The sequence below is a fragment of the Lepisosteus oculatus genome, chromosome 8, assembly GCF_040954835.1.
Source record: "Lepisosteus oculatus isolate fLepOcu1 chromosome 8, fLepOcu1.hap2, whole genome shotgun sequence".
Taxonomy (NCBI): Eukaryota; Metazoa; Chordata; class Actinopteri; order Semionotiformes; family Lepisosteidae; genus Lepisosteus; species Lepisosteus oculatus.
In genome coordinates this window covers 21,450,648-21,478,046 of record NC_090703.1, presented here as the reverse complement: position 1 = coordinate 21,478,046, position 27,399 = coordinate 21,450,648, and the positions used below count along the sequence as shown (strand labels likewise).

Sequence of the window (27,399 nt, the reverse complement as noted above, 5' to 3'; positions counted from 1 at the left end):
ATTCTAGATACAACTTCACTCCCTTTGCCTGAGAAAACGATACGCTACTCTACATGTTTTTATTGCAACAGGTACCCTCCAAAAGCACAGAGACCTCAAATAACAGGACACAGTCCAGATTTATTTCAATTAAAAAGTACCTATCCCGACCAATGGTGTTTGTCAACAACCACACCAGTTTGCTTTTGCATCACAAACTCTACTCTTTCACAATGACTCTTGTTGAATATTGTTAGCGCAGTCTATCGGGAGATCTGTTTAACCCCCCTGCCCACTTCATTAACAATATGAGTTATTGTAGACCTGTTTCAAGTCACATTGCATGGAAAGCCACATAAACAGCAACTGAACAATCCCAGTCGTCCTGAGTATTAAGAACACGATGCCTCTGTAGTTTGAATCGCTATCACTGCACAGTGCATTAAGCACAGTGTGGGAGACTGAAGCTTCCAGTGCGCATGGAGCAGGCGAGGAGGGCACCGTTGCGCAATATTATGAGGGAAGCCCCAAGACCAGAATTCCGGTGGCTGGAGCACTCAAGGAGATGAAAGAGCTAGCACTATTTCACACTGTTCTGTCTGGCTTCCCGAACGCTGCTGAAAGAAGCGTTTTATTATTTTTTTTCCACCTCAGCGTATACTGTAGATGTACTGTTTCCTTCTTCGACCTTTCTGTTCTTTTTAACAACTGTGTATTAAGCACAATTCTGTGTAGAACGGGGTTTTTTTCTACACTGAACAGAACGCGTTTAATAAATGGAATTGAGAATAGAAAATCACACAATTCTTAATATTCCCTTCCTCCTCCATTATAGCATTTTACTCTACATTAAGCTACAGCCATAAACGCTCTGCACCATCCAGATATTGATGCACAATGCTGTTGTTTTTTTCTTGCAATGATGGTTTACTTATTTCAAAATAAAAACCAAAATTACCACAACAACTCCGCCAAATCTGGGCATCATACGCACGATTAAGGTTCTATTTAAAATATTTTTGTTGTAACACCAAAGGCAGTTCGCCTACTCTGACATGGAGATCCGAACACCCTTTCTACTTTAACGCGGTGTGAAATGGGACAGCTACATTATCAACACAGAGATAATGCAGGTTATGCCATACATACTGTAGATTTCCATCGACAGGCCATCCACAATAATGCATTTGACATCCTTAAGGCGAAAAAGCGCTAACGTGGGTTTCGATTATTTAAAGCCCAGCAACATTCTCAGGACCTGGCGGCTGATGCCGGTCAGAGCCAGGAATCACAATTAAATAGTAACCAACCACTTTATTGTTCGTTTTGCACTGTTTTGACTAATAATATGAGTACTATCCCGTTAGAATGCCATCACAATACAATAAAAAAAATACGTGGAAGCGATTAAGATGCCAGATGCATCTTTATTTTCAAAATTCTGGTACTCTTTCTATTTGCACCGTCCCTTTCTCTATTTTACCCGTAATAATGCAAACTATTGTGAGTAAAATCCTTAAAAATACGTTTTTAAGTCTGACCTATGAAACAGTCCAGCGCAGGGTCTCTGGGACAAAAAAGATGCACGGCCAAACGCCCCGGCACCGCTTCACATCCCCGGTGAACCGCTCTCTGGCTCCGCTCTCTGAATGAAAATTGACACATTGGATTTCACTGCAGTAACAGCACATGCTCACTCTCTAGCAACACAGACCTTGCTCCGCTTTAACCGTTTCTGTCCCGGTCAGAAAAGGACCTCACTCACGGTTCCGAAACCGTTGTCACCTTTCATGATGGGGGGGGGGGGGGGGGGAATCAACGAAAATAGGAAAGATATAGAGGTGATTTTTCGAAACAACAAGCACAATAATAAATACAACAACCAACGTCCTGAACCGTACTTGACATATTATGGTAAAACGGATCTTTTCTCCTTCGCAGTGTCAAAATGCATGCCTTTTCAATGCTCTGAGCAGAATTTCTATTCGCAGGAAAAACCGTCACAATGATTATTTTTAAATTAAATAGTTTGGTAACAGTAACATGAACAATTATATTTATATACAGAAAAGTATATATAGAGAGATCACGCTCTAGACTGAACAATAGCAATTTGGACTCAACTACAAACACCTGTTTTTATTACGAAGTGCTATGTTTGAAAAATGTACAGTACGTTACGGGTCACAACTGATCCACCTTATGGTGTGGTACTGTAGCTTAATATGGAATAAACACTAGGGACAAAGTAGCAGAATTTGTATTCTGTATGAGTTTAACTTCTTAAGAACCATTAAGACTTCACTTCCTAGCACGCTCACATACCCGTAGCATGCTTATTGAACTGATCACATTCTGAACAATAAATGTGTTCCCAAAAGCAAAATTGATTAGTGTCAACTCGTGAGGCAGTGTCTGAATACAGATAAATGCAATGTGGGCAATGACATCCTCTACACCAATTTTAACACAGCCCAATGAACAAAAATATGAGAACTGGAATGAAATCACCCCAGAGCCTCAGAGCAATCTTTGCATTCTTAAGAAAATCACATTGCTGCTAGAAATGGCGTTGGTGGACCAGTAGGTGGCTCTCTAACCCCCCCTGGGAACAGAAATTCTGTCTGCGCCAGTATCCCTGAATGCTGGAAAAAACATAGAGCTGTAGAGCATGTTGTCTTACACTGTCTTTTTCTGTAACAATCTGTACTATCAACTTCAAACTGTGGTGTAGTGGCAGTTCTATGGAGGTATGAGAAAGAAACACGATTACCCATTTACAGAGCTGAAAACTCTCATACAGCCCCCCTTAAAAAGTTTGAGGTGTCAAACTACCATGAACTGTTGTGAACAATTATTTGTATTTTAAAGTTATACCTACCCAATTCAGTGGTACTAATCGCTTCTTAATTTCTTGATTCCTGGACAACACAGGACAATGAGTTAGGACAGACTCCTTCCACTTGTGTGCTGACAGCTCCACAGCGCCTGGCAGGAGAGTTAACTCTGATTGATGCCATGGCGTGTCCCTCACTGCTGTCACTGAACACGGCCAACTGTAGGAGATCTGGTTTGAGGGTTAGCCGAGAGAAAACCCTAATGGACTCATTCTAAACAGCTCTGTCACTGTTGGACATGTTCCTGATGTTTAGAGTGAATGAATCTTTGCTGGCTGAGAAACTCTAGTAGCAGATGTCAGATTTTAGAAGATTAAAGATGGTGTCAAGTGAAATGTAAGGAATTCTCTCTCATGCAAACAAAAACTGAAAATAACTGCAGTATAAAAGCAACAATCTCTTTATTCAATGTCACAAATTCCCTAACAACAGAATTTGATGCAAGTGTCACGCCCGACATCCCTCCCTAGAGGGCGCTCCACTGCTCCCATTATTGTCCGTGTGATTAAGCTCCGCAGGTGTACCCTTTTAGCGTTATTACTTAAAGACCAGCTCCTTCAGTCCTCGGGGCTCATCATTGGGGTAAGATGTCGCGAGGCCCGCCTATCACCAAGGAACCCTGCGGCCGTCTCCTGAGGGCATAGGCCTCATCCCCGACACCTCCTGCTTTCTGAGCCCGGGGTCTGGAGGATCTCGCCCCGTCACCCTTGGACCTCCATGTTTTGTTTGTCCGTGTGCTCCCCCTCCCGGGGATTTTAACTTTGTCGTGTCCCAGGATGGATTCCTTGTTGATGGACCCTCGGACTGTGTTTTGACCTGCCCTTGGACCTGTTTTGATTTGGATGCCGTTTAGTCTTCCTCGTACACTGTCTCACGGACTGTCACTATTATTTTGTGCACTATTTAACCCTTGTGTGTTCCCTTTTACCACGCCTCCTGTTTTCTCCAGCTCTTACCGCATCGCATAGGGTCTTCTACAAGATCTGACACGGATTTCAGTCCGTGCTTGTGACAGCAAGCTAATATTTGCATAAAACTCTGTTCCTATAAGTGCCTATTACATCACTTCACCTTAAATATTAATAATATGTCAGGACCTTCTTTATTTCTGAAATTCATAAAGTCATGTTCTTCTTTAGGATTGGAGTAGTATTAAATGGTATTGGTGACGTTCACAAAGACCTGCTAACAGGTCAGTGTTACACCATGCTCACAGTGTTCACACGTGGAGTCCCTGTGCCATGAGCTGTCCCAGCAACCTGGATTATCATTTTGGTAACTCAAGTTTATTACAGTATAAACCCTGATCTGCCTGTGGTCCTGAAACATAATGCTTGGTGGTCGTAACACTTGTACCCATGTGCTTTGGCCAAAATAAAGCAAAACTGACGTATTTCAGAACAGTAGTAGTTAAGGCCTTAACACGACTACAAATGTATAGAAAAACATGTCGGGTGGAGAAGACAAAAGATGTATGAAGGCTCAGAGAGGTGGTATCATATTTAATTTTTCAGAGAGCACTATCCATCAGTCCGATGCCTCCCTGTACAGGGCCTTGCGTAAGTATTCAGACCTTTGCAGTTCTCCCAATAAAGCCTGCCGTTCTGACATTTTAAAGAAACAATTAACATTACAACTTACCACACACATGCAAAGCAAAAACCAACAAAGTAATTATGATGAAAAATTGAAATAATGAGTGCATACAGTACATATTAAAATCCTTTCTTGGAACAAAACTATTCATTTAGGAGCACAAAAATGCCTTAACTACTAATTACAGTCCACAAAGAGTTGAATGGCCTGAATGTGTGCAATAAAAGTGGTTCACATGACTTTACAAATAAATGCACCACTCCCTCAGTCAGGTAGTAAATCTCATACAAAACCGAATCCTTCCTTCGTCAACTCTGAAGACAAAGGAACTTTCAAAACAACTCTGGAATAAAGTTCTATTAAGGCATAAATCAGAAGGTTATAAAATAAGACCCTTTATATCTCTTTGAGGGTAATGAAGTTGATCATTAAGTAAGGGCAAACTGACACTACATGGAACAGGCTTACCATTCAAACTGCAATGAGGCCAAGCAATGAGGAAACTGATTAGAGATGCCACAGTGAAGCCAGTGGTGAAAGAGTTACTGTACAGGGTCATTCCACAAAATCCAAGTCAGTCCACAAATGGAACTGGAAAAACATCTCAAATCCCAGATAGGGTACGGAACAGAGCACACTCAACACCATCCCCACTGTAAAACACGGTTGTGGTAGCAATATGTTCTAGTTCCGTTTCTCATCAGCAAGGACTGGGAAGCTTGTCAAGACTGATGGGAACATAGATGGAGCAAAGTTCCAGCAAATCTTAGAGGAAAACATGTTTCAGACCCAAAACTGGGATATAAATTCACCTTTCAGCACAACAATCAATGACTTAAAGCAACACTGGAGTGCTTGAGAGGCCCAGTCAAAGTCCTGTCTTGAACCTTATTGAAAATCTGTGGAAAGAAAGTTGTGTAGAACTTATCCCCTGGCAACCTAAGAGAGTTTAAACAAAACTCCCGGTGAAAACTGCACCAAGCCAGTGTGCAAAGTTGGTAGAAACCTAAAAAAGACTCGAGGCAATAATTGTCGTAAAAGGAGTTGGCGACAGATATTGAGTTCATGGGTTTGAATACTTACACATGCAGCCTACATATTTTTGGTTTTGCTGGCATTTATTGTAACATATTCTACTCTTAGAAATCTCCAGTTTGAACATTCAGGTTTTGAATAAAAAGTATAAAAAAGTGCCATTTTGCAATTGCATAAAATGGGACAATGTAACACATTCCCATTGGCTCGTAGCACAGCAGTGGAAATCTACACCAAAACTGTTATTAAAGGAGTTAGACCACCAATGGTCCACCCCGATCCTGATGTCCTGAGGCTTTCCCAACCTGATGCGAGTCCAAAGGAAGGCACACCTCATCCTGCCTTTAAACCGACAGGAACGGTGGAAATCACCCTCACTTTAGTAATGCTTTTTTCACAGCAAATTATAATACCAGATTTTATAAACTGACAAGTAAAAACAGTTGGACATGGACAACGATGATGTAAAATGCTGATATGAGCAAGTCACTGAGAATCTCCTGTAACAACAGTGCAGCCAGAAACAGCACCGCAATGAGTCACTGTGGATGGTGAAGTGTGATTTCAATCAGCAAAAGTAATATAGAGACAGGTTCAAACCACAAGCAGTCGGTCATATTTTAGCCTACACATGATAATCACCGGGCACAGTGATAGCAACAGGCAGTAGTACCTGCTACTTGAGATTTTAGGCTGTAGTACTTGTATGGATATTTCAAATAGTAAAAAATTCAGCAATAAATGAGTGATCACGTTTCACTTGATGCAAGTCAAATTCCACTGCCATCTCCTTACTGTGCCAATATTAATCTTAGTGATGCGGCCCAGTGTAAAAAAAAAACATGTTTTTGCACATAGCGCAAGCACTGATCCCATTTTGGCTTGCTGGCTGGGGTAATTTTCAAAATGTGTTCTTGCACTCACCTCCAGTATGAAGCAAAACTGGTGTCAGACACTTAAGGGGCAGCGTGGGATAGTGGGCAGTGTTGTTGAAATATTGCTAGAGGGCCATGATCTCTGCACTGTTGGATCCTTGAGTACTTCACAGCAATTGTTTTAGTAATCAGTTTTAAAGGATACCAACAACACTGGAGAAGACAGCCTACAATGGAATTCAAATCCCATCTAAGCGGAGCCCTGTACTATAGGCTTATGCTATACCACAGAATCAAGGACAAGCTCCAGCCCCACAAATCTTATGAAGTGACTTGAACTCTTTAAGTTTAGCATGTCCCCACTCTTTTTACACCTTTCCCAGTCATACACCTCACAGTGTTACCTTAGGTGTAAAGCACATTCAGAGAGTGTGATAATTTCAAGAAAGGGTAAGATTAAGATTTAAACATACAGTATTGTACTTGGCAAAACAGCAAAGTTTACCCAGCTTAAAGCTGCAGGCTTTAAATGGTCATGGCCATAGATGGGTTAACAAACTCACCTGAATGCCAAACCTTAAAGGGAAGAGATAAAGGACTTTATGACATCTGCAAAACAGCCCTGAACAAGAATTAAGACCGCATCACATAAAGGATGTGTAATGTAAAAAGAAAAATGCAAATCCTTGCACAATATTCATTACAACATCACTGAGCTCTAGTTGCTGGAATATTTAATGACAAAGTAAAAAAAAAACAGATTTGTTTGATGCAAGCCAGAATTTGAGATTGTTTTTGATACCAAGACAATGTAATTTGTGCAATTCGGCAGGAGAAGACACCACACACACAGACGTCCAAGTACTGAAACCCAAGTTAAACTTAACAGTGGTTTCCTTCGTTTAGAGTGACATAAAAATCACTCCAATTCCAAAATTAGGTCCAGTTTCCAATTCAAAATGCAATCAATTTGGAGAAAGTGGCTAAAACTGATTAAAAACACATTTGTACAGTATCTAAAGTGTGCATTTGCCTAAATAATCCTATTCTTTCTGCACTTATTGTTTACCGTATAATAAAAGTGGCAACATATTCACTTCAGATTACTACTGTAAACAGACGGATCAAATGTGAAAATGGCATCTGGTGTACTGTATTGGCATCTTATGTTAGATTAATCTCACAGAAGTATTTTTAGTACTGAAACATTTTCAGCATGATTAAATATTTTAGCAAAAAAAAGACTTCTTAAATATCACATTATATTTAAGCTATACTGTCACATGTGTGGGGTATATATTTTGTACATACTTTATTTCTGGGGAATATGTATGGTACATACCTTGTGTATATATATACTGTATGTGGTGTCACAATGCCACATTGCTGTGTTTAGGTCAATTCAATTTAATGCTTGGTGTTGTGCCCAAGTAATACGATGTCTTTGCAGAGATTGCTCAGTTTGATTAAGGCACACGTTTCAAGTGTATTTACTCTTCTTTAAAATATATATGATAAATGGCTCTAGAACCAGTGTTTAAGCCATGACTGTGTAAAATAAGAGTGGAGTACTTTGAGCATAAACTGCTCCCTGTTTTTCAAGCAGACCAAACAAGACTAAATTAATTTTGTTTTTCTGCTGATAAATGAGTGATACATAGGATGGATTTGACCATGGCAGTCACAATCTTGCTTTCATGTTTCAAACCCCAGAAAGAAAATATTGGTTTAAAAAAACAGACCTTTGTCTTGTTTTCTATTTATATATTCACAAAAGAGAAAGAACTGATTTATTCTTAATTACATCATTCAAGCGCAGATGTCAGTTAAGAAAAAGGTACAAAAGACGGCACATTGGATATTTTTCTCAATAAGTTAAACTGGCTGTTCCAGAAGGGTACAGCAAAGCCTGTTCACAAAACAGAAACTATCAGCTTAAAAAAGCAAAAAGAAACAAAGGGAGTTACAGTATGTCACTGCAGTTAACTGTCTTTTTTTATCATTTTTAACGTGTTAAAAAATACTCACGTGGCTTATATTACAAAGTAAATGTCCCTTCCCTCATCTTTGGGAATACAAGCATTTCACGAAACTCAAAGTGTTTCTTCGTTGATCCACAATTACTGATCTGTCAGGGTTAAGGTTGGAAAATAAAAAACAATAATAACAGTAATAATAAACACAGTCAGGTTCAGTGTGTGTGATTGGCCAGAACAAGGTTCAGTCTTCAATGACTATTGGTTCTTCATTGACAGGCGGTCTCAGTGATTGGCCAGTCTGGCTCGGCTCGATGACGATTGGAGCGTAGGGTCGCCTCGCAGCTCGCTTGGTCTCTGAAGTTGCAATGAGCTTTCGGATTTTCCTGTGCAAGACAGAAAGCACGATTACAGCAGCAGATGTTACCCTTTGGTTTTTAAACTACTGTGTAGAGTAAAAGCACATGGGATGCTCCTATCTTCTTGATATTCAAATTTCCTCTTAAAAGCTTTAATTGCCATGTTATGGTTCCACTGCAGCAAAGTGAAAATCTGAAAAGTGCTGAATGAGATAAGACAAGGAGCTGTGTCTATAGTACTACACCTGGTTTAGTGTAAGGATAGGCAATCCTGAATCTGGAGAGCTATACCATGTCAGCCTTTTATATCGAAAATCAACCCTCACCAATGGTGTAGGATCAATTCCTACACCATTGAAACGATTTAATTTACAAGACATTATCAAATGATTTCCGGAGCTGTAATGAAAATGAAGCGAGACCAAATTAACTTGCTAAACTGACCTAAATCTCTGATGGATACAGAGGCTTGAGTTTATGTAAGAATAAGTTAATGATGACCTATATGACCTGATGGATTACGTATTGCCTGGACCAGCACTTCTAATCCTTGTGCTACAGTAATTTACTGTACGCCCTCTGGTCACTTTCTCCAAGTCTACTGGATCAAGAGTTCTGTCAGACATGACATTTCACTATCCCAAACAATCTCATCAGCACCACCAACTGAAACTCATGCCAGTAGTGCTGTAGGAAAAAACAGATTATGCAACTTAATGATCTTAAACTCAGTATTTGAAAATTACACTAGTGTTTTACATGTAACAATGTAATAAAGGTTACAAACAAGAGAAGGTCTCTCTGCCATCCAGGTCACATGAATTTCACTAGCTTATCAATATGTGGGTCTCATTCATCCAGGCTTCAACCACATGAGTGGAAAACACTCCTCTCACCCACTTTTTAACCATATCCTAGGTTTTAGGCTGACTCTATAACCCCACCAGACACTTGCGACCCAATGACAAACTGGACTATTTTTATTGTAATACAGATCATGAATTCACAGAGACGACGTGAAAATCCAGAAGGCAGTTTGCTTTTATTATCATAATTTCGAGATGGATTTTGTAAAAAAAATTAAAAAATGTTTGGCCTTTTTTAACCTAGGAACTAGAACCAATTTGGGACCAATCCAAGAAAAAAGGTTCCCACAGCACAATTTTCAAACATCTACCCACAGGTCTCACGGCGAAACTACATCAATGAAGAAATGACTACACTCAGGATATGCTAATGCATTCATCATTTATATTTTACAAAATAATATCAAATTTGTTATATTATTAATTTAATGCAATATTTGATTTGGTATTTCAGCCTATTCAAGTGACTGCATTGTGAAAACTGCCCTGAGCAACAGGTGAAATTTAGTGCACACACCAGAAGGTCAGTGGAGAACACACCAGAGGGCACTAACTGATTTAATAACCCTGTGGTGGATACTCTCATCACATTAGCATGTAGACCGGATTTAATTTCTAGATAGTTTGAAGATTATAACATGCACTTCTCTGAATAGGCCAGCTAACTTAACAATCCCCCTGTTCATACATTAGAACAATGCCAGGGGTTCCTCTGTCTCTCACCTTGTCTCCTTGTTGGCCATGAAGAGGAGGTCATCGGGGACGTCAATCCAGCTCATGGTCCTCCTCTTGATGGGGGGCCGGGAGCCGCCCCGAATCAGCCGTGCGCTTGGGTAGGATTTCCCATTGAGGCGCAGCTTTGGGCTTGGCCCCTGGCGGAGAGCAGCAGTGTTAGCGAAAACCATGAGGACACAGCGGAAGCTCTCCTGCTAGAGTTCCCACCATGGCAGTAGAGCACAGCGGGCATGTCTGGGAGTAGAACACTGGAGGAAGATTATGCAAATCCCCAGGGCTGGATTTTGGTGTTTCTAGGCCCCAGGGACTTTCACTTCGAAATGTGCAAAAAGAGGGGTAAATGCCAATTGAATGACGTCGATTGACATGATGTACATTAAACTTTTCTAATGCTAAACCACGTGATTGATGGAGCAAGTCGTGTGACCATCACTTCGATAGTTCTAGTTTGTACAACAGCCGCTAGATGGCGTATGATTATTGATTTGGAGCATCTAGTCGATCGCAAGCATGTTGTTTCAGCTTGTTTTTTGTAAGTCACTAGTGTTTCCCTCTTTCGTAGCCCTAAAAAGTTCATAGGCCCTGGGAATTCCGGCACTGCAAATCCTGAAATAAATACAGAACATAACCACTTGGCCTGAAAAGCTCCAGGGCCAGTAAAGCAGGAAAGATCTGAGACCACCGTGCTCAGGCTATGTATTGCAAGTGTTGTGGGTACTCAAACAGCTACAGTATTCAGGATTGACTTGTTCCTTATTTTCGCATTGTTTTTTACAGTTAGATCAGAAGGTGTTGAAAAAAATCAAGCATTGTGCTAGATCTTATGGTTTTACACTAGGAAGCACTCAACGTGTGCTTGTAAGTTTTCTGTGGTTCAGTGTCTGCAGCATCAGAAAGCACGAGTTAGCTTTAAAAAAAACTCAATGGATAAAACTTTTAAACGACATTCTACATGTAAAAACGAAACCCACCTAAGAAAAACACAATTCTGACTACTGACATGACTACTAGAGAACATTACTTATTTCACAACTTACGTTGACTCTCAATACTTTCAACAGAAGATGTCTGTAAGGTTTCTTTCTATAGTAACATCTTGTTAAAAATTCTGTTTCTGATTTGCAGAGTAAAATGTTGCTGTGTAAAGTTGTTGTGCATATCCCCAAAGCCACTCCATCCAGGAAATCCCAGGAAGATGAAAGTGAACAAAATCATTGTCAGGATTTCCAATTACAATCACATTAATTAACATGTTGCCAAATGGAAATGTGATGCCAAACTATCATTTTCCACATTTCAGAGGCATTGTAGGAAGAAGAAACAGGGGATACAGGACTTTGAGAACACATTTTAGATGTGATAAACAGCAAGAGGAACTGCACACAAGAAGCCCTCCATGCTGTGCTTTCCAGGCGTTAGAAACCAGTGAAAAATAGAAAAAGTAAATGAGAAAAAAAATATTGGGCATTCTTCAGTTACAGCACACTGTGGTGATAAGGTTAAGGCTGCGGATCTACTTCTCCAATTGTAAAACCCTTGCATTTAAAGCAACTTTCAAAAACCTTTGGTATCAACTCCTCTCTACACAGTGTTCAATTTCGCATACACAACAGACTGAAGAGCAAATAGAGGGAAGAACAGAAGAAATGAATTCAGCAGAACAAAACCAAAGGAAGAGGCAGTGAGGTAACACCAACCTCAGAACCCCTCCCTGCCAGTCACTTCAAAACAGTCTCATTCCTCAGTCTTTCAGGTTGTCATGAAAAACCAAAGAAGACATTAAAAATTGTTGGCAGTTTTAGGAGGGGTTCTCTAAATCTAAAATGTCTAAATGTCAAAAAATAAATAAAATAAAGACAAAGAAGCAGGAAACACAAATCAATCACCAATTAAAACAAGAGCTGCAAAATTCTGAACATTTTGCACAAAGTGAGTGAGCAATGAGAACACAGAAACTATAAGGAAAAAGAAAACAGAAGCTTACATGCTGAAGGGAAAATTAATTCAGCTGTGGAGCATCCCCACCAGGCTAATGGACGCCTGCACTCTCAGCTAGCTCAGCCACCCTAACGGGGGCCGAGAGAGAAAGTCAACTGAAAATGGGTGCGCGTAAAATTAAATCAAAACAAACTCCTGAGCTGCCACTCTTTCTGCCATTTAATCAATCTACTGAGAAAAAAAAAGAATTAAGAAAATATTAAAATGGAATGAAAACAACAAGACAGCTGCATGCAAATAACTGAAATGGGTTTATGTCAAGTTGTGTCCTGTTCTCCTGTGCTTGACAGTAGGGGGTAAATAAAAAATTTGAGGAATATACGTTTGGAACCACGGGCCACGATTTTTACCAAGTAACTATGGGGAAAAAAGTAGGAAAGTCCATGTCCACAATATCTTCCTAAATAAGAACTACTTTCAACAGAAAGTTGAACAGTTTCACTATTCCTTTAGAGAGTTGGTTATATGTCTAGGAGAGACCATGAAGGAATACTTCCATCAAGATTCACATTAGCCTGCCAATTTCATAAATAAGAAAAATAATGAATGTAGCTAAAACAGTAAAATATTTTAAGAATTTTCCCTGCACACTGAAACCCCCCCGTGGTGTGAATGTGGGACATTACCAAGATAAACGAACTTAATTTCTTCTTAAAGTGTGAGTTTCTCATATCTAATCTCATATTAAATCAAACCCAAATAAGCTACATGTGCCAAAAGGCATCCTCTCATCTGCTGCTTTAATTCCTATGTTCACACTGAGACCACAACTAAGGTCACACCATCTAAAGAGAATATGCTGTGGTATGTTCTGTTATGACTTAGCTATCACATTTCTTTCTCAGATGCTTTAAAAACGTATTTCACTTATTTCTTACTGTCATCGTGTAACAGCAGTATGTGCAATAAAATGACTGTAAAAAACCTCTCAAATCTCACAGTGTCTGTTTTCACCTTTATGTGGATCCAGTATAACGCGGCCAGTAGTACCAACAACATTTTGGAAAGTTTCTCCACTTCAAACCCAAGCTAGTTCTAGAGAACATTAAACCTTTTAAAAACAGAAGGATACAGACGAGAGGAGTCCCTTCGGCCCATCCACCTGGTTTAGTTAGTAGCTTACTGATCCAAGGACCTGATCCACAAACATGGCTGGGCAGCTTGTTCCACGCTCCCACAACACTTTGGGTAAAGAAGTGCCTCCTGTTCTTGGTTTTAAACGCACTTTCACATAGTTTCCACTTGTGCCTTACAGTTGGTATTTCACTGTTGATTCTGAAAAAATATTCTGGGTTGACTTTTTAAGTGCTACTTGAGCCTGTTCCTCCTTAACTGATTACGATGACCAGAGCTTTAGAGCCCTAGGCTATTGTGACATCTAAGATACTGTGGCACAAGAAGATCGAGTGGAAACAAACGTCACGCCCCATATTGTATGTCCAACACACTCTGTCACTGCCCAGCCTCCTCACCTGTCCTCTCACCTTCACAGACACATGCCGTGAATCACCCTCTGGACTCTTACACTGCCACGTGGTGGCGGACGTCGCTTCTTTTTAAAACATGTATGTCTATATGAGGACATTTTCAGTTGCGAGAGTCTGTACAACTGAGGTGACTGCTCAGAAGAAAGAAAATTTCCTTTCATATGCCTTACTCAATACACAGTTTTTAGTACTAACCTGAGGAACGTTTCTGAAAAAGAAACTTTAAAACAGGCAGCTAGATCTTTAACTAATAGAAACGTTCTTGGGATATATAGCAATTACCCACCACGAGATTCAAACCACAAGTGTTCAAGGCCCCACACACAAGATGTAGCCCATTATTGTTACTGTACCTTTATATTTTAGTCAAAAATCCCATAATATGCAACACAATACATATAACCATACACTTGCATGGACAGAATTTTACCATGATAGTTTTCTTTTGGGGAGGGCTGGAATTTACTTAGGCAAAGACAAAACTGACTGATTGAAATGAGTCATCGTGCATTTTGCTGAGAAGAAAAAGTACATAGCAAGAGCCCACACAGCCCTGCCTGCAATGCTGAAGAAGAGCAGTCTTCCCAGACTTGAGCTGACTCAATGTGCCCCACATTGCCGCCTACTGGAGCAAACTCACACCCATGTACTTTGACAATGAAACGGCACTCCCGGTGAAGCACCGTGGAAGACCCCAAGTCTTCGAGTCGAGTGTGACGGACTGGTACTGACGAACACTGCCTCATTTGGTAATGATACACGTGTGAATGCGTAGTCCAAGTGGGATCTTAAATGCTCAAAAACCTCAAGATAATCGGGAACACAACGTCTCCCGCTTGCAAGTCCGCTTGCAACCCTGTGAAAAACAGCAAAGGCAAGACTTCAAACCTGCCGTCTCCTCGCTGCACCATGACACCAACTGCCCCTGCGCACCACTGCAGATGGAACCAGACAAACGAGCCAAAGCACTAAAACCACAAAAATGTGTGCAATATTTAACAAGATAAAAGGAGCTTTTACAGTTTTTTCCCTATACATATTGCACTACACATGTGGGGATGCTTCAGAACTGAGTCAATTTTCCTCAAAGGGGAAGGGGTTGAAGCAGTAAAGACTCCAAGAGTCTACAGCAGGGCTTCTTGTCTGGACAGAGAGGCCCCCGCTATGCACCTGTGCAAAGATAGCGCCCCCTCCTGGTCTTTCTACTGCTAAAGCACCACCGAGCATCGCCAGTTAGAGCCCATTAGTGTTGAAGAACATTCTCTTACCATCTGTCTGGTTTGTCCATGGTTAGGTATACCTAACAACATGAAAGAGAATAGATCTTGTGAGTCCAGATTAAAGAAAAACAACCAAAACAAAACCAGTACCACATTGAAGAAGACTAAATAAGTGACCATAGCACTCTAATCTGTCTTATCTCCTATTTCTTATGTTGTGAACGAATCTCAGTACCTGTGTAAAAGGAACAGATACAGTCTGGTCCCTATTATTTTATTCTGTATGCTACAGCATTCATAAGACTTATCCTGCAGATTAAATGTTACAGTATGTGTTTAAGCATTAGATGACAATTCAATGTCTGACAACACAGACTGTTTAAACACAAATATTTTGCAATGGCTTTATACAACCCCTGCTTTTTCAGTATTTTTAGTAGAAAAAAAAGTACTTCATCTTGATCAAAGCCACTTAGAATATTTTTAAGGTACAATCAACATACAATATTTTACCAATGGACATAAATCCATGCACTTCATTTATTATGCGTCTGTAAAGAGCTCGGCCACACTAAAGCTACCACGATCAAACACTTTTGAATTGTCCCATTCTCTTACAACACGTCTGTGGCTTCAACGTATACAATACTTCATCCTTCTGCACCTGTATTTGCATGCAGCCCTGTGTCATGCAAAAAGCCAAGTTGCAGGATACTGCTGTGCTTGTATCTGCTCTTTTTTCCACCTGTTTCAAGATCGGAGTGGTCAGAAAGGAATTAATGTGAGACAGTGGCATGCTTAGGAAAACAGCTTATCATGATTTTATTAAATAGAAGTTATCCAAATCTTGAAAGGGACCAACACACAAACAGACTGTGTAACATAGGTTAGGACAAGGAGGCACACTGGCAAGTTAGTATAAGTTCCGCACAAGTCAGATAGGGACTAAGAACAGGAGACACTTCCCTACACAAATAAATGTTGTGCAGAACAAGTAAAACTGTTGTTTGCAGAGGGTGCTTGATCAACAAATGTCCAGTAGAAATTCAAGACTACGGAAGCTACAGTTTCACTTGTAACCTGACTTCAAATTGTAAAAGAACATACTCTCTAATGCTAGAAACATGTGCTGCACAGCTATCATAGCTCAACATGATTGCAATGCTTTTAATCTTGAATTCATGTATTGCAGGTCATAGAGGAACTAAGAAAATGGAGACTAATTCAGCTGAAAGGAAACTTCAACGGTGAAATGGGATCACAACACCCTAAACTAAAAAATGTGCACCGTGAGGACAAATGAAAATACCAAACTTATCATCACTGCGGTGGATCTAGAAATATCTCGGAATGTGTGGAATTCAGTGGCCTGTGATGCTCCAAGTTACAGTAAAAGGAAAAGAAGTGCTACAGGACTCCTCTAGAGCCTACCATGGCGGCCACATTGAAAACTTTGACGTTGCAGGAGGAATGCAAGAATGTTCCTTTTCATTTAACACAGTGTGACGTCGTGCATTTGTGAACGAGAAAGGAAACTTTCCCACAGGTCAGACAATATGATGTTAATACAACAGCAAGCCAACAGGCCTCTCACAGTAGTTCTCCTGTGTACAGTAAGTGAGACCATGGCCCAGTCATTTGAACACCCTCAGGCATGCGTTTGTGTGTTGACTTCTGTCATAAGACCTTTGGAGGTTGCTGGCACTGAATGACGCCACGTCAATTCATCCCAGCAGTTGTTCCTTGCAACAATGCAGCCACTTTGTGCAGCAAATTAAATGATTTGTGTCTAAAAGTGCCCACACAGAGGTGGAATTCTTTAGAATAACTGTGGGAGAGCCGCTTTCTCCCAGGCCCTTCCAGCTAAGGGAATGCTGGCAAATAACCTGCAGTACTTGCTCGATCAGCAGACAGAGGCAGTGTCAGGTTATTCCGCTTATTCTCAAGTACTATGAGAACAGCTAAAACAGTGGGAAGCTGGCAAAGGCAGGCTGCAAAATATAATACGATCATTCCAAAAAAATGCAAGTTTCAAGACACAACAATGGGCTAAAGTAACTTAGTAACAAACAACTATGTTCTTATTCACTCCTAGTAAAGCAAGTATAATATAATCAGGTGGGTAGCTGCGTCAGCATGCGTAGGCTGCAAAGGAACAAGTAACAGGTTTATTCCATGCTGAAACTAAAGAAGAAAGAGAACACAACGTTTCGGCTGGGGAGCCTTCTTCAGGTGTCGAGAAGACAAGAAGACACATGAAGAAGGCTCCACAGCCGAAACGTTGTGTTTTTTTCAGCATGGAATAAACCTATTACTTGTTCCTTTGAAGTATAATATAATATTCATTATGTTTAATAAAACAGGATCAGTATATTAATAAAACTAAAAAACAATATAAAGTGAATTATCTGGGGGCAGCTATCTCTACGTTTTTTTAAACAGAGGACCAATACTATTGTAGGGGTGGGGTGTAGATCTCAGTAAACAGCTGACCAATGAGATTTTTTGTGCAGAATCAATATTAGTTGCCATACCACAAAGAAGAAGCAGAGATTCTGTAGTTTCCTCCACTTATGCCTGAATGTATCAACTGTCCATTACGAGATACTTTATCTAACTGACGAAATGTTAGATAAAATATACATTTTATCAAACTGTGGAAATGTCAGTTATTTAAATATTCTTTAGATTCTGAAATTACAAAAAAAGCAAAATGAGACTTAGACAAAAACGGATATTGAGTTAAATAAATTAAAAGCTCTTTTCACACAAGCATCGCTTTGGAAAATGTAGAGAGTATTAAGATTTAATTCTATACGAGAACAGAAGGTGATGGAAGGTCTACTGTAAAAGAGATTAGGTTGATCGTTGTCACTTGGCCAAGACAAATGCTAGGTCCTAGCCACTAGGCAGACAGTACTGTAACTAAAGAGGTCCAAACTTCCAGTGAGGTGACGTGGAGCCAGCCTGTGAATACATCGCTGTTAATCCAATAGAAACATTGCCCTTGACTTCAAGAGATGGTTTTGCTGATAAATGGAACTTACTTGTTAGCTCTGCACGCAGATCACATTGGAAACTTTTTGTGGTTAAAATTCTTCGTCACAACCTGTACTTAATTCACTTGTACATCGCATTACTATAGTCATCACAGCGACAAGTGAGCAGGAAGGGCCGGATCACTTCAGAGTTCGTGGGAACTCTCGCTCTCGCCCCTGGCCACACCAGGGGTTTGCAACAACATGGTGACTTACAGTACTTTCACAAAGTTCATGATGTGAAAGGTTTTCTAGATCCTCAATGAATTTATTTCTTTACCAAGATTTAGTAACCAGTCTGAGAAACGAGAACTGCAATTCACCTTTAAACAATAGACAGGATCCTATGACCAGTTACAAATTGGGAGCATTATCTGTTTTAAATCTATCGAAATTCATATAAGGAATTATATGATCATATTACAGGAATTATATTCTTACATCCCCAAAAATGAATCATCTTATTTCAATGTCTTTTTACCGTTAAAATAAAAATCTACAAAATGAAAGTGGCCAGCAAACTGCTAGAAGCTATTTCAAACTCAGGTTATTCCAGCACATGAAAGCAGTAATATTGCAAGGTGACTCTTGTTTGTGAAGTAACTCAAGTGTGTGTGGAACAGGCTGGGGTAAAACACAACCTGGCAGAACGCCCTTCTGAACACTGCATAAGCAGCCTGGGCAGAGCACTACACTGGCATAGGCATTCAACGCGCTGTGATCAATCACAGAGACTGCACTGAGCTTCTGGACCGATGCCAGGGCCTCAACACCATCTCCCCATGAAACACACAGAGAATGCCCCCTTCCTCCCATTCCAGCCTCTTATTCGCTTTGAATTAAGGCAACATAGAATCCCAGCAGCAACCCTTTGGGTGTTCTACAATGTATGTGTGAAAGAGGTAGAAGGAGGCATCAATAGCAAACTCAATCCACTGTAAATGCTTCCCTGTATGAATGTAACAGAAATATGAACACTACTGCCCCTTCCTGGCTGATATTTGCCTAGCACACAGTACATAGTTTGTAATTGCCACTGCTTTTAAAGTTAACTCATTTTTTTCCAAATTTGACTGTTCATCAGTTCACCCCTGCTGACAGCACAGTGTCGTTCCTCACAGATGTGACGAGCTTACAGGATGCAGAAGCCACTTAACAGCACCTGTGGAGATGGATTTGTTGGGTGTCTTGGGATAATGATTTATCACTGAACCACAGTCTGGTTCATATAATTCCCAGTTAGGTTTGGAGCACTTAGGGACACAAAGAAAGGTGAATGATGTGTTTGAAAAAGTTACCAAGCCAGGTGGTAACAGAACAGGGGTCCTCTAGCTTTTGTCCACTTTGAGCTCTGAGATACATAGTGGGTCTAATTACAACAAACTGCGTAAGTGTAGAACTGGGAACTCAGCTCAGAAGTGTATAAATACAGTGGACGTAGAACATACTGACCCCTCTTGGACCTCTACTCTACTTTTTTTAAGCCTCTCAAGGATTGCTTTGGCTTTGTATTTGGGGTCACTGTCATGCTGAAATATGAATCTCTGTACCAGATTGATGTTGTTCCAGGTTTTGCTCCAGGATCTGCCTATACTTTGCTCCATTCATTCTGTGCTCTATTTTGACAAGCATACCAGTCTGCTGAGGAAAAGCAAACCCACAACCCATGCTTCAATGTAAGAATGGTGTTTTGCAAATGAAGAGCATTGTTTTTCTTTGCAAGACACGTTGCTTGGCAAAAAAGGCCAAATAACTAAATCTCTGTCTAATCAGAGCACAGTCTTTTCACACTGTCTCATGTGCTCCTACTCTACATGCCTTTTTGCATAGTCAAGATGGGATTTCATGTAAAATGTCTTCCTTCCTGCCACTCTACAACCCAGATTTGTTGAGTACTATAGTGAGCTATTGAGAACGCACTCACAGTTTTGTAATGTCAATAATGAGATAGTGTAGGTCTCTAGTGTAGGTCTCTGTGGGTCTCTTGACTGCTTCCCTGGCCAGTGTCCTTCTTGCTCTGCTGCTGAGGTTTGGGAGACGACCTGGTTATTGAAGATTCTGTCAAGTTCTATGTATCCTCCAATTTCTGATAATTGATTGGTCCGTAGGATACTCAGGATACTTTAATGTTTTTTTTATATCCTGCGCCTAACTTGTGCCTGTCCAGAACTCTGATCCTTAGTTGTTATGGAAGCTTGTCTTCATATTGCTTTACATGTCCAATGGTGGGAAATTCACACAAAGAGGATATATATATCCTTATAATGATAGGTGTGCTCATTCAGAATGATTAAACACTTCCAATCTATTTACTGTGCAAATTCTGAAGGCAACTAGGCAATATGTTTCCAATATAGATTTAGAAGGTTTTAATGACCTTTAATGAAGGGTTTTGAGCAAAAGACCATAAGTAACAACTTTGCCAGAATAATTAGCTTAACTGATGACTCAGATTGGAAGAAAAATGAGCATACACTAGATTCTCCACAAAGTGAGTCTGATACCCCTGTCATAGAAGCATTTTGTGTTTATTTATGAATTAATTAACATAAAACCAGTGCAGCAGTAAGTTCAAATGGCCTTTCTAGCCTAAAACTAAACATTAAGTCTCAAGAAAATGCCATTTTCAATACAAAATGCTTAAGAATTTTCCTATATATTCATATATAGTACTCCTATATTTACAATATTCTTCTGACTGTCATAGATAGCAAAGATAAGGTAAATCTAAACCATTTATGAGCTTTTTTCATCACAGACATAGGCACAGGATAAACTGCAAAGAATAAATCCTTTTTTACAAATTGCTATTAAACTCCTGTCACAATTCATTGACAACACAGGGGATGATGGATTTTGTTGATGAATAATTATCTCATGGAAGAAACTTTTGGATTTTTGTTGAGACAGATTGCTTAGATTAGCATTCTTGCAGACTGCAGGAGGAACACAAGCTGAACCAAGCTAACTATGATGACCCATGAGCACTATAGTTAGCTGACTTGCACAACGCCATACGACTTCACACACATAGGCCTGGATCTGACCCAGTCCAGACTGCAGCACAATCACAGCCTGTACGGGCGACTATATGCATGTGTATGGGCGATCAACCAAAGTTACAATGCAGATCACTCATTCGGAAATGCAGGCCAGAGTGCAAAGAGTTATGATTTTGTGTTTATTTTCATGAAGAGCAGAATTAATCTCTCAATATAATGTTCATTGGATAGGCGCCAACAAAAGGAACTAAAGCAACACCTGTCTAGAAAACAGCAAAACAGGTGAAGTCTGGAGGAGGGAGATATACTATCGCCTTCTTATTAACCAAATATTGGAAACGACTTTCATTCAAACTTTCAACTGGTGAACAGTTTAATGGCCATTGACTGTCAATGCAGAGATTATACAATAAGGATTTTGAATAAAATATTTGCTTATCTTTCCTGAGGTGACAGTTGGGGTCCAAGGAAAGGTCTGATAAATACTGCTGCAACTATGGAGTCTAAAGAGGTTTTTCTACGAAGGACCAGTTCTTAAACCGAGAGAAAACAGCCAAACAACCCACCTGGTTTCTGCGCTAAATTCCCTGAACTGTGTGAGATCCACAGCAGACATTCTCTAGGCCAGCTGTAAAGAAACAGAGCTGGGCTTGCAGAAACACAGCTGGAACTTGTTACCGTGCCATGTTGCTGGAGCAGACTTAGTGGGATCCTCCCAGAAACGATACATGACATTCTGGGATCAATTTGCTGGAATCGAATGAGTAGGAAGAGCCCAGTGGCCACCTCTCATTTGAAACCCTCGATTCCAAAACTGATCGCAGTGATTTAACCAGGGTGCTGCCACCTAAAACCTGCACTTCATATTTCTGCCACACGGGGCTGGAATTTCTCCTGCTGATCAAGGGCTTACTAAGCACAAGAAACACGGTAATTAATTAAAACATATACGCCAAAGATGACAAAAAAGCAATCAAAGAATTCAAGTAATGGTACTACTGTGCAAAATGGGAATTTAACATGAAGACAGGTCCATTCCTAATCAATAATTAAAATAACTGATCTTACTGCAGAAACTAAAATAATATATATGTACATCTTGTCTCACACGTGCAATGTGTTTTTTTTAATTTAAGGCTATAGTGGCTCCTATAACAAGAGCCAGCCTTGAGCCGTCTTTTACCTACCATGAGAAAGTGTGTTAAGACAGGTCTCTTGCACGTACACGTTTGTTTACCAGTCTCGGCCAATCAAAGCCTCAGGGTGTAAGGCGTGTGAACGGCACTCCCCCTCTGCCTGCACCAGCACCCCAGAGGGCCACTCACCGTCCAGCCCGTTGTGCTGCTCGTAGCTCCTCTTGCCCAGGATGGTGGGCGAGCCGTTGTTGAGGATGGGCGTGGATTTGATGGGCGTCAGACTCCCCATGGAGATGGTGGCGCTCCTGGGGGGGTCTGGCTTGGGACAGGGGTGGGCCTCTTCAGGGACCATGGTTGAGAGGGTAGACCGTGAATATCAGACCATCACATGAATAAGCAGTCACACTTCAGTCACAGTACCTTGTGAATCTTAAAGCAGTCTTAAGTTTTCTGCATGGAATATCGTAAAATAAGTAGAAAAAACTTAAATACTATGGATCTTGTCATAATTAATTTTGATTTGGAAAAATTCCTTAATTACCTGTTGCTTTACAGGGGCAAAAAGAGATTAGCCTATAACACGGCTCACCAATACAAACTGGTTTCATTTCTGGGTATGTTTATTCTCCTGCTCAATGTACATACAGTTAATTCTACATAAGTTCATCACTCTTCAAAAAGTGATCTGGCCAAATTCTATTTCCTGAAAGCATCCATCATATGAAATCATATATTTTTACAACTATTTCTTTCCTTTGGAAAGAACAATGACAAAACAGAAAGTACACATGCCCTTAAGGCATTATGTAACATCTAAATGTTAATGTTTGTTTTATGGAGCACTGTCTTTCAAAACATGAGAAGGAGACATTTTCCTAATAATACGCAGCTGTGTCTTACCTAAATACCTGACTACTGTCTCCAAAGGTTTTCGGACTGCTTGTTTTAAAGTCAAGGGGCTCTTGGATCCCTCTGGCAATCGGAGTGAGCCTGCCAGCACAACAGGAGAAAATTGTAAAGGTTATGACTTACACTGCATATTACAGCCAACAGTGTTACATGCAGCAATCATTAATGCAAGAAGCAACATCTCTTATTCATCTTTTGTTACGTGACTTGACTTTAGGAGAGCCAAAGGCCAGAGACAAGAATGCAAAATCTTACCAAAAAAAATTAGGTGCTGCTGAATGAATGCCAAAAATGAGAGTCTCTCTACTGGTTCCACCCTGGCAATTCTAAGGTCAACTACTTGTCACCTCCAGGCCAAGGTCAACCAGTAGTGATCTCCTACATCTGGCCCTCCAGACACAGATTTGAAAAGATCACCTAGAGGACTCAGATTTTAACAGCACCTTACTTGATCAACGTAAGGAACGGCTGCCAAAGACCTACACAGCCCTTTATAAAATTACGAAGGAACTGTCTGTTTTTCAATAACTCTTCCACATCCATGGTATTCATGCCTGCTTCTGTGTCGGGTCCTGCTCAATGTACAAGTTACTGTTTGCGACTGGTTAATTATCTACACTGTTGTGTGCTAGGTTCTGCGTTGCATCCCCTCTCTCCACCAGGCCTGCACGTTTTGTTAGAGCAGATCTCTGCAGACCGGTGTCAGAATAGGGTTATCACTGTGACGCAGGGCTCCTTACACTCGGCTTTGACGGCAGCGCTGTTCACTGGTGTATATGGGTGCCTGGCCAAGTACTTCGGCCGCAGGATATCGCGGCACAGCCGCCGGGCGACTCTGGTGAGTTTGGTAGTCTGCAGGTAGAAGGCCTGCCGTGTTTTCACGGCAAATTTGGGGCTCCCGCTGTGTCTCACAGGTAATCCGTGGGGGCTCTGCAAGAGGACAAGGACAGATCAAGTGGAGATTAGTTAAATCCCTAAAAATAGCACAATAATGGGAAGAAAACATTCAACTTGGATCCATGTAATTCTGTATCACGGATGGCACTCAGCTCCTGTACTCATTGTGCTTAATGACTTGGTTACAAGTGGAAGGATTCACCAGTGCTCCTGCACATTTAGCAGTAGGCAGTCCCAATGTACTGGGCTAAGAACACTTCTTTAACACTGCTGCTGAAAAACAGCAAGATACCAAGTCTACTACTTGGCACCTTCAGTACGTGTCAACAATATCTTTTCATTATTTTAGACACATGTTTCCATAGCTCCACATATTTCTACAGAAGTGTCCAAATATGTACTCAAGCTTACTATATTAATTCCCTTGATTCGCTAGAAGCTGTACCTACCCACAGGATAAATAAAAGTTCAACATAATTAGACGAATCACTGTCATCCATGTGTAAGGCAGACAAGGATATCAAAGATTACCATGTTATTGCGGTTAGGTCCTGGCCTCTCGCCATCCAATCGCGTTGGCATCTTCAGTCCTCCATATTTCTTCCAATATGTCCAGCAGGTGGCGCAGAGGCGGCACTGCATGTTGGGAGGTCCCCAGGAGTACCACTGGTAAGAGCTGGTGGCTTTAAAAGGCAGATGCATCAGCTTGATCAGGAGCACATCACTTCACAGTGATCTGATTTCATCCACCCAATTTCTAACCGCTTCTTCAAACTCAGGGTCATGGGGGAGCAATGGGAGCAAGGCAAGGCACATCCTGGTCAGGATGTTAATCCATCACAGTGATCTGATTTCACTAATGCCAAAATTCTCCAGTGCTGTCAATTCATCCATGTGACATTTCAAGAACATAAGGCACAAGGTTGCATAGAAAGGCCATCCAATAGAGGAACTGCACGAGCGGTGTATCTGTAAATTGCATTATAACTCAGCTCTTAAAGAGCTAGACCAGTTAGTGGTTTGACTCGACCAGTTTACCAGCTTCTCTGAGGTCTTCAGGTGCTGCTGCTTTAGGAAACCTTTAGAGATATCCAGCAGACAAACCAGCCCTCAAGGACCAGGACTGGGTAGTACCTATACAGGTACATACTGTACATTGTTTACTGTACCCTTTAAGCTTCCCTTTATGGAAAGCTGGTGTAAATTTAACCTGTACAAATCTCTTTGGATAAAAGTTTCAGTCAAATACCATAATAATAAAGTATCTCCATAGATGGTGACAATAACATTCTGAGTGTTTTTTGCTACAACTAACATGTTGAGTGTTTTGATAACACCAGAATAAAACAGGTTTAAATTTAAGGCAGTAAATGTTTGATGAATTAGGTGTTCAGTTCCTGCCAGCATTCCATAGCTTCATCTTCTTGCTGAAGGTATTGCTGACACCAAGTATCCATGTAATTGACATTCAGAGACCTTTCTGACTACTTCTGTCTTTTTCTTAACATCTGTTTCAGAAATTTGTTCGCGAACAGCAAACAGACCCAACAGCAACTCATCCAAAAATATACAAAGTTTGCAATTCCCCCGTGTGACAGTTGCTTGGGAATTTCTAGTAATCGCAGCTTTATGGAACACAGACTGTGTATAGTAAATGCTTGTTTGGACAGCGATTTGATCACATGTGTAGATGGAATCCATCAGATTAGTTCATGTGTCAAAAAATATTTTAATTTAAAGTCTGTCCTTAATAGAGGGATTTCGTGAATATTCCTTGTAACTGTTGGAAGAGCACACAAATCTGGTCTATCTTTGAAGGGCTAGGCCCTTATAAAAAGCCACTCTCCACATTACCCTAATAACAAAGCACATCTTGACACAGTTATCCTGGTTTAAATGACCACTGATTCCAAGATTAACTGGCAGTGACCACTGGAGAATACACAATGCAATCAAAAGAAATGTTTCATTTCAAGAAGGCATTTTTCTCTTTGAAACCCCAATGGTTTTCCTATTGAAGGTTTTTTTTTCTTCCCACATTAAAGTTAATTAAAAAAACCATAATGGTCTTCCCAAGAGTGCTTGAAATTAGCTTTCTGCCTGGTGCCCACTTATCTTCAGAAAGTATCAGCAAAGCTTTTTTTCCCCAAATGAAATCCCAGCTCTGGCTCCGTGGACAATATACAATCGCCCAACATGACCCTGGTTGGTAGCCGTTGTTTGAAAGTCAGTGGGGTGTGTGCGTCCAGGACTCACTGTAACAGCTCTCGCAGGCTCGGCCCAGTCCAGCGCTCTGCCCCTGTGGTCCAGCTGTGGTTCCAGCCCCGTTCACCAGCCCCGGCTTGATGTTATTCACACTCAGCTGGTTTGGATTCGGTTTGTTACTGTGGAGGGACAGAAAGGAGTTTGCACAAAACACAGGATAACTAGTCTTAAAGCAATGGAATAAAAAGGTTTCACCCAAGTGTTTGGATGCAACAGGCAAAACAGACTAGTGTACAGTAGATCATTGACTGTCTGGTGTTAGTAGGGAAAAAGGTTATCTGATTTTCTGTAACACCTGATTATTTTTAGATATTCTTTCATAAAAAAAATATTTTTACATTTGGGGATTGTGCATTTGTTTTTTAGTGGTTCATGTACAAGAGTACTTAAATCACACAAATAGATGTACAGTTGCAATGTTCTTGGGATTGGAGCTGGGCCATTGTTTTTTTTTTTTGCACTCACGTTTTTTGTTGTTGATAATAGCAAAATGGCACAGAATTGGTACTATATGAAATGATTAATATGAAATTGGGAAATACAAAAAAATGAACCAAAATGAATAGAATTTATTTTCCTACACTGCGGTAATTGTGGATGCTGCACATTGGTGGTGGTGGAGGGGGGTCCCCATTACCTGTAAAGCGCTTTGAGTGGAGTGTCCGGAAAAGCACTATATAACTGTAAGCAATTATGAATTATTATTAATTAATGATACTGGAAATGTGGGATTAGCTATAATTTGATATATTATAGATGTCGCATGTCACACTTCCACCTTAAAACAGCACTTTAAACACTTTTAAAACAGCACACAACAGTATATAGTAACACATTGAATCAGTAGCTGTGTTTTTTAATCACACTTACTAGTTTGGGATGTAGACCTGTTTCAGTTTGCTTTCTGCCTCAGCTGCTTTTAATCGTTTCTAGGAGGATGGAAAACAATCAAATTAGAGGTGGCAGGCAGCAAAAAACAACTTATGAGTCATTTACATAAAAGGCCACATGCTAGAGTGTGTTTGCATTGTATTAAAGGACACTACTGGCTTATTTACTAAAGAATCATGAGGCATTCAGTGGTTTAGGTTGGAACAAGCTTTTCTGTTTTTTTCAAACAGAAGCTGAA

The 27,399-nt window shown here is 40.5% G+C and overlaps 2 protein-coding genes across 8 annotated transcripts in view; both read right to left on the bottom strand.

The window, feature by feature from the left end:
• tmem229b (transmembrane protein 229B) overlaps nucleotides 1-1,615 on the bottom strand; it is a 35,015-nt gene extending 33,400 nt beyond the window's left edge. For all 6 annotated transcript variants that reach the window (XM_069193393.1, XM_069193387.1, XM_069193388.1 and 3 more), the window contains exon 1: nucleotides 1,521-1,615. The gene's annotated coding sequence lies outside the window, so the exon portion shown is untranslated. The remainder of the gene's footprint in view (nucleotides 1-1,520) is intronic.
• Nucleotides 1,616-10,305: 8,690 nt separating this feature from the next.
• Nucleotides 10,306-27,399, bottom strand: part of mta1 (metastasis associated 1) — a 64,873-nt gene continuing 47,779 nt past the window's right edge. The window contains exons 11-17 of one of the 2 annotated variants that reach the window (XM_015351232.2): nucleotides 27,141-27,199; nucleotides 26,262-26,389; nucleotides 24,537-24,688; nucleotides 23,849-24,038; nucleotides 23,100-23,189; nucleotides 22,389-22,538; nucleotides 10,306-10,455 (exon numbers count right to left, since the gene is read on the bottom strand). In XM_015351232.2, the coding sequence (XP_015206718.2) occupies nucleotides 10,349-10,455; nucleotides 22,389-22,538; nucleotides 23,100-23,189; nucleotides 23,849-24,038; nucleotides 24,537-24,688; nucleotides 26,262-26,389; nucleotides 27,141-27,199 (876 nt within the window). In that variant the 3' untranslated portion in view covers nucleotides 10,306-10,348. The other variant, XM_069193386.1, reaches the window with a different exon arrangement.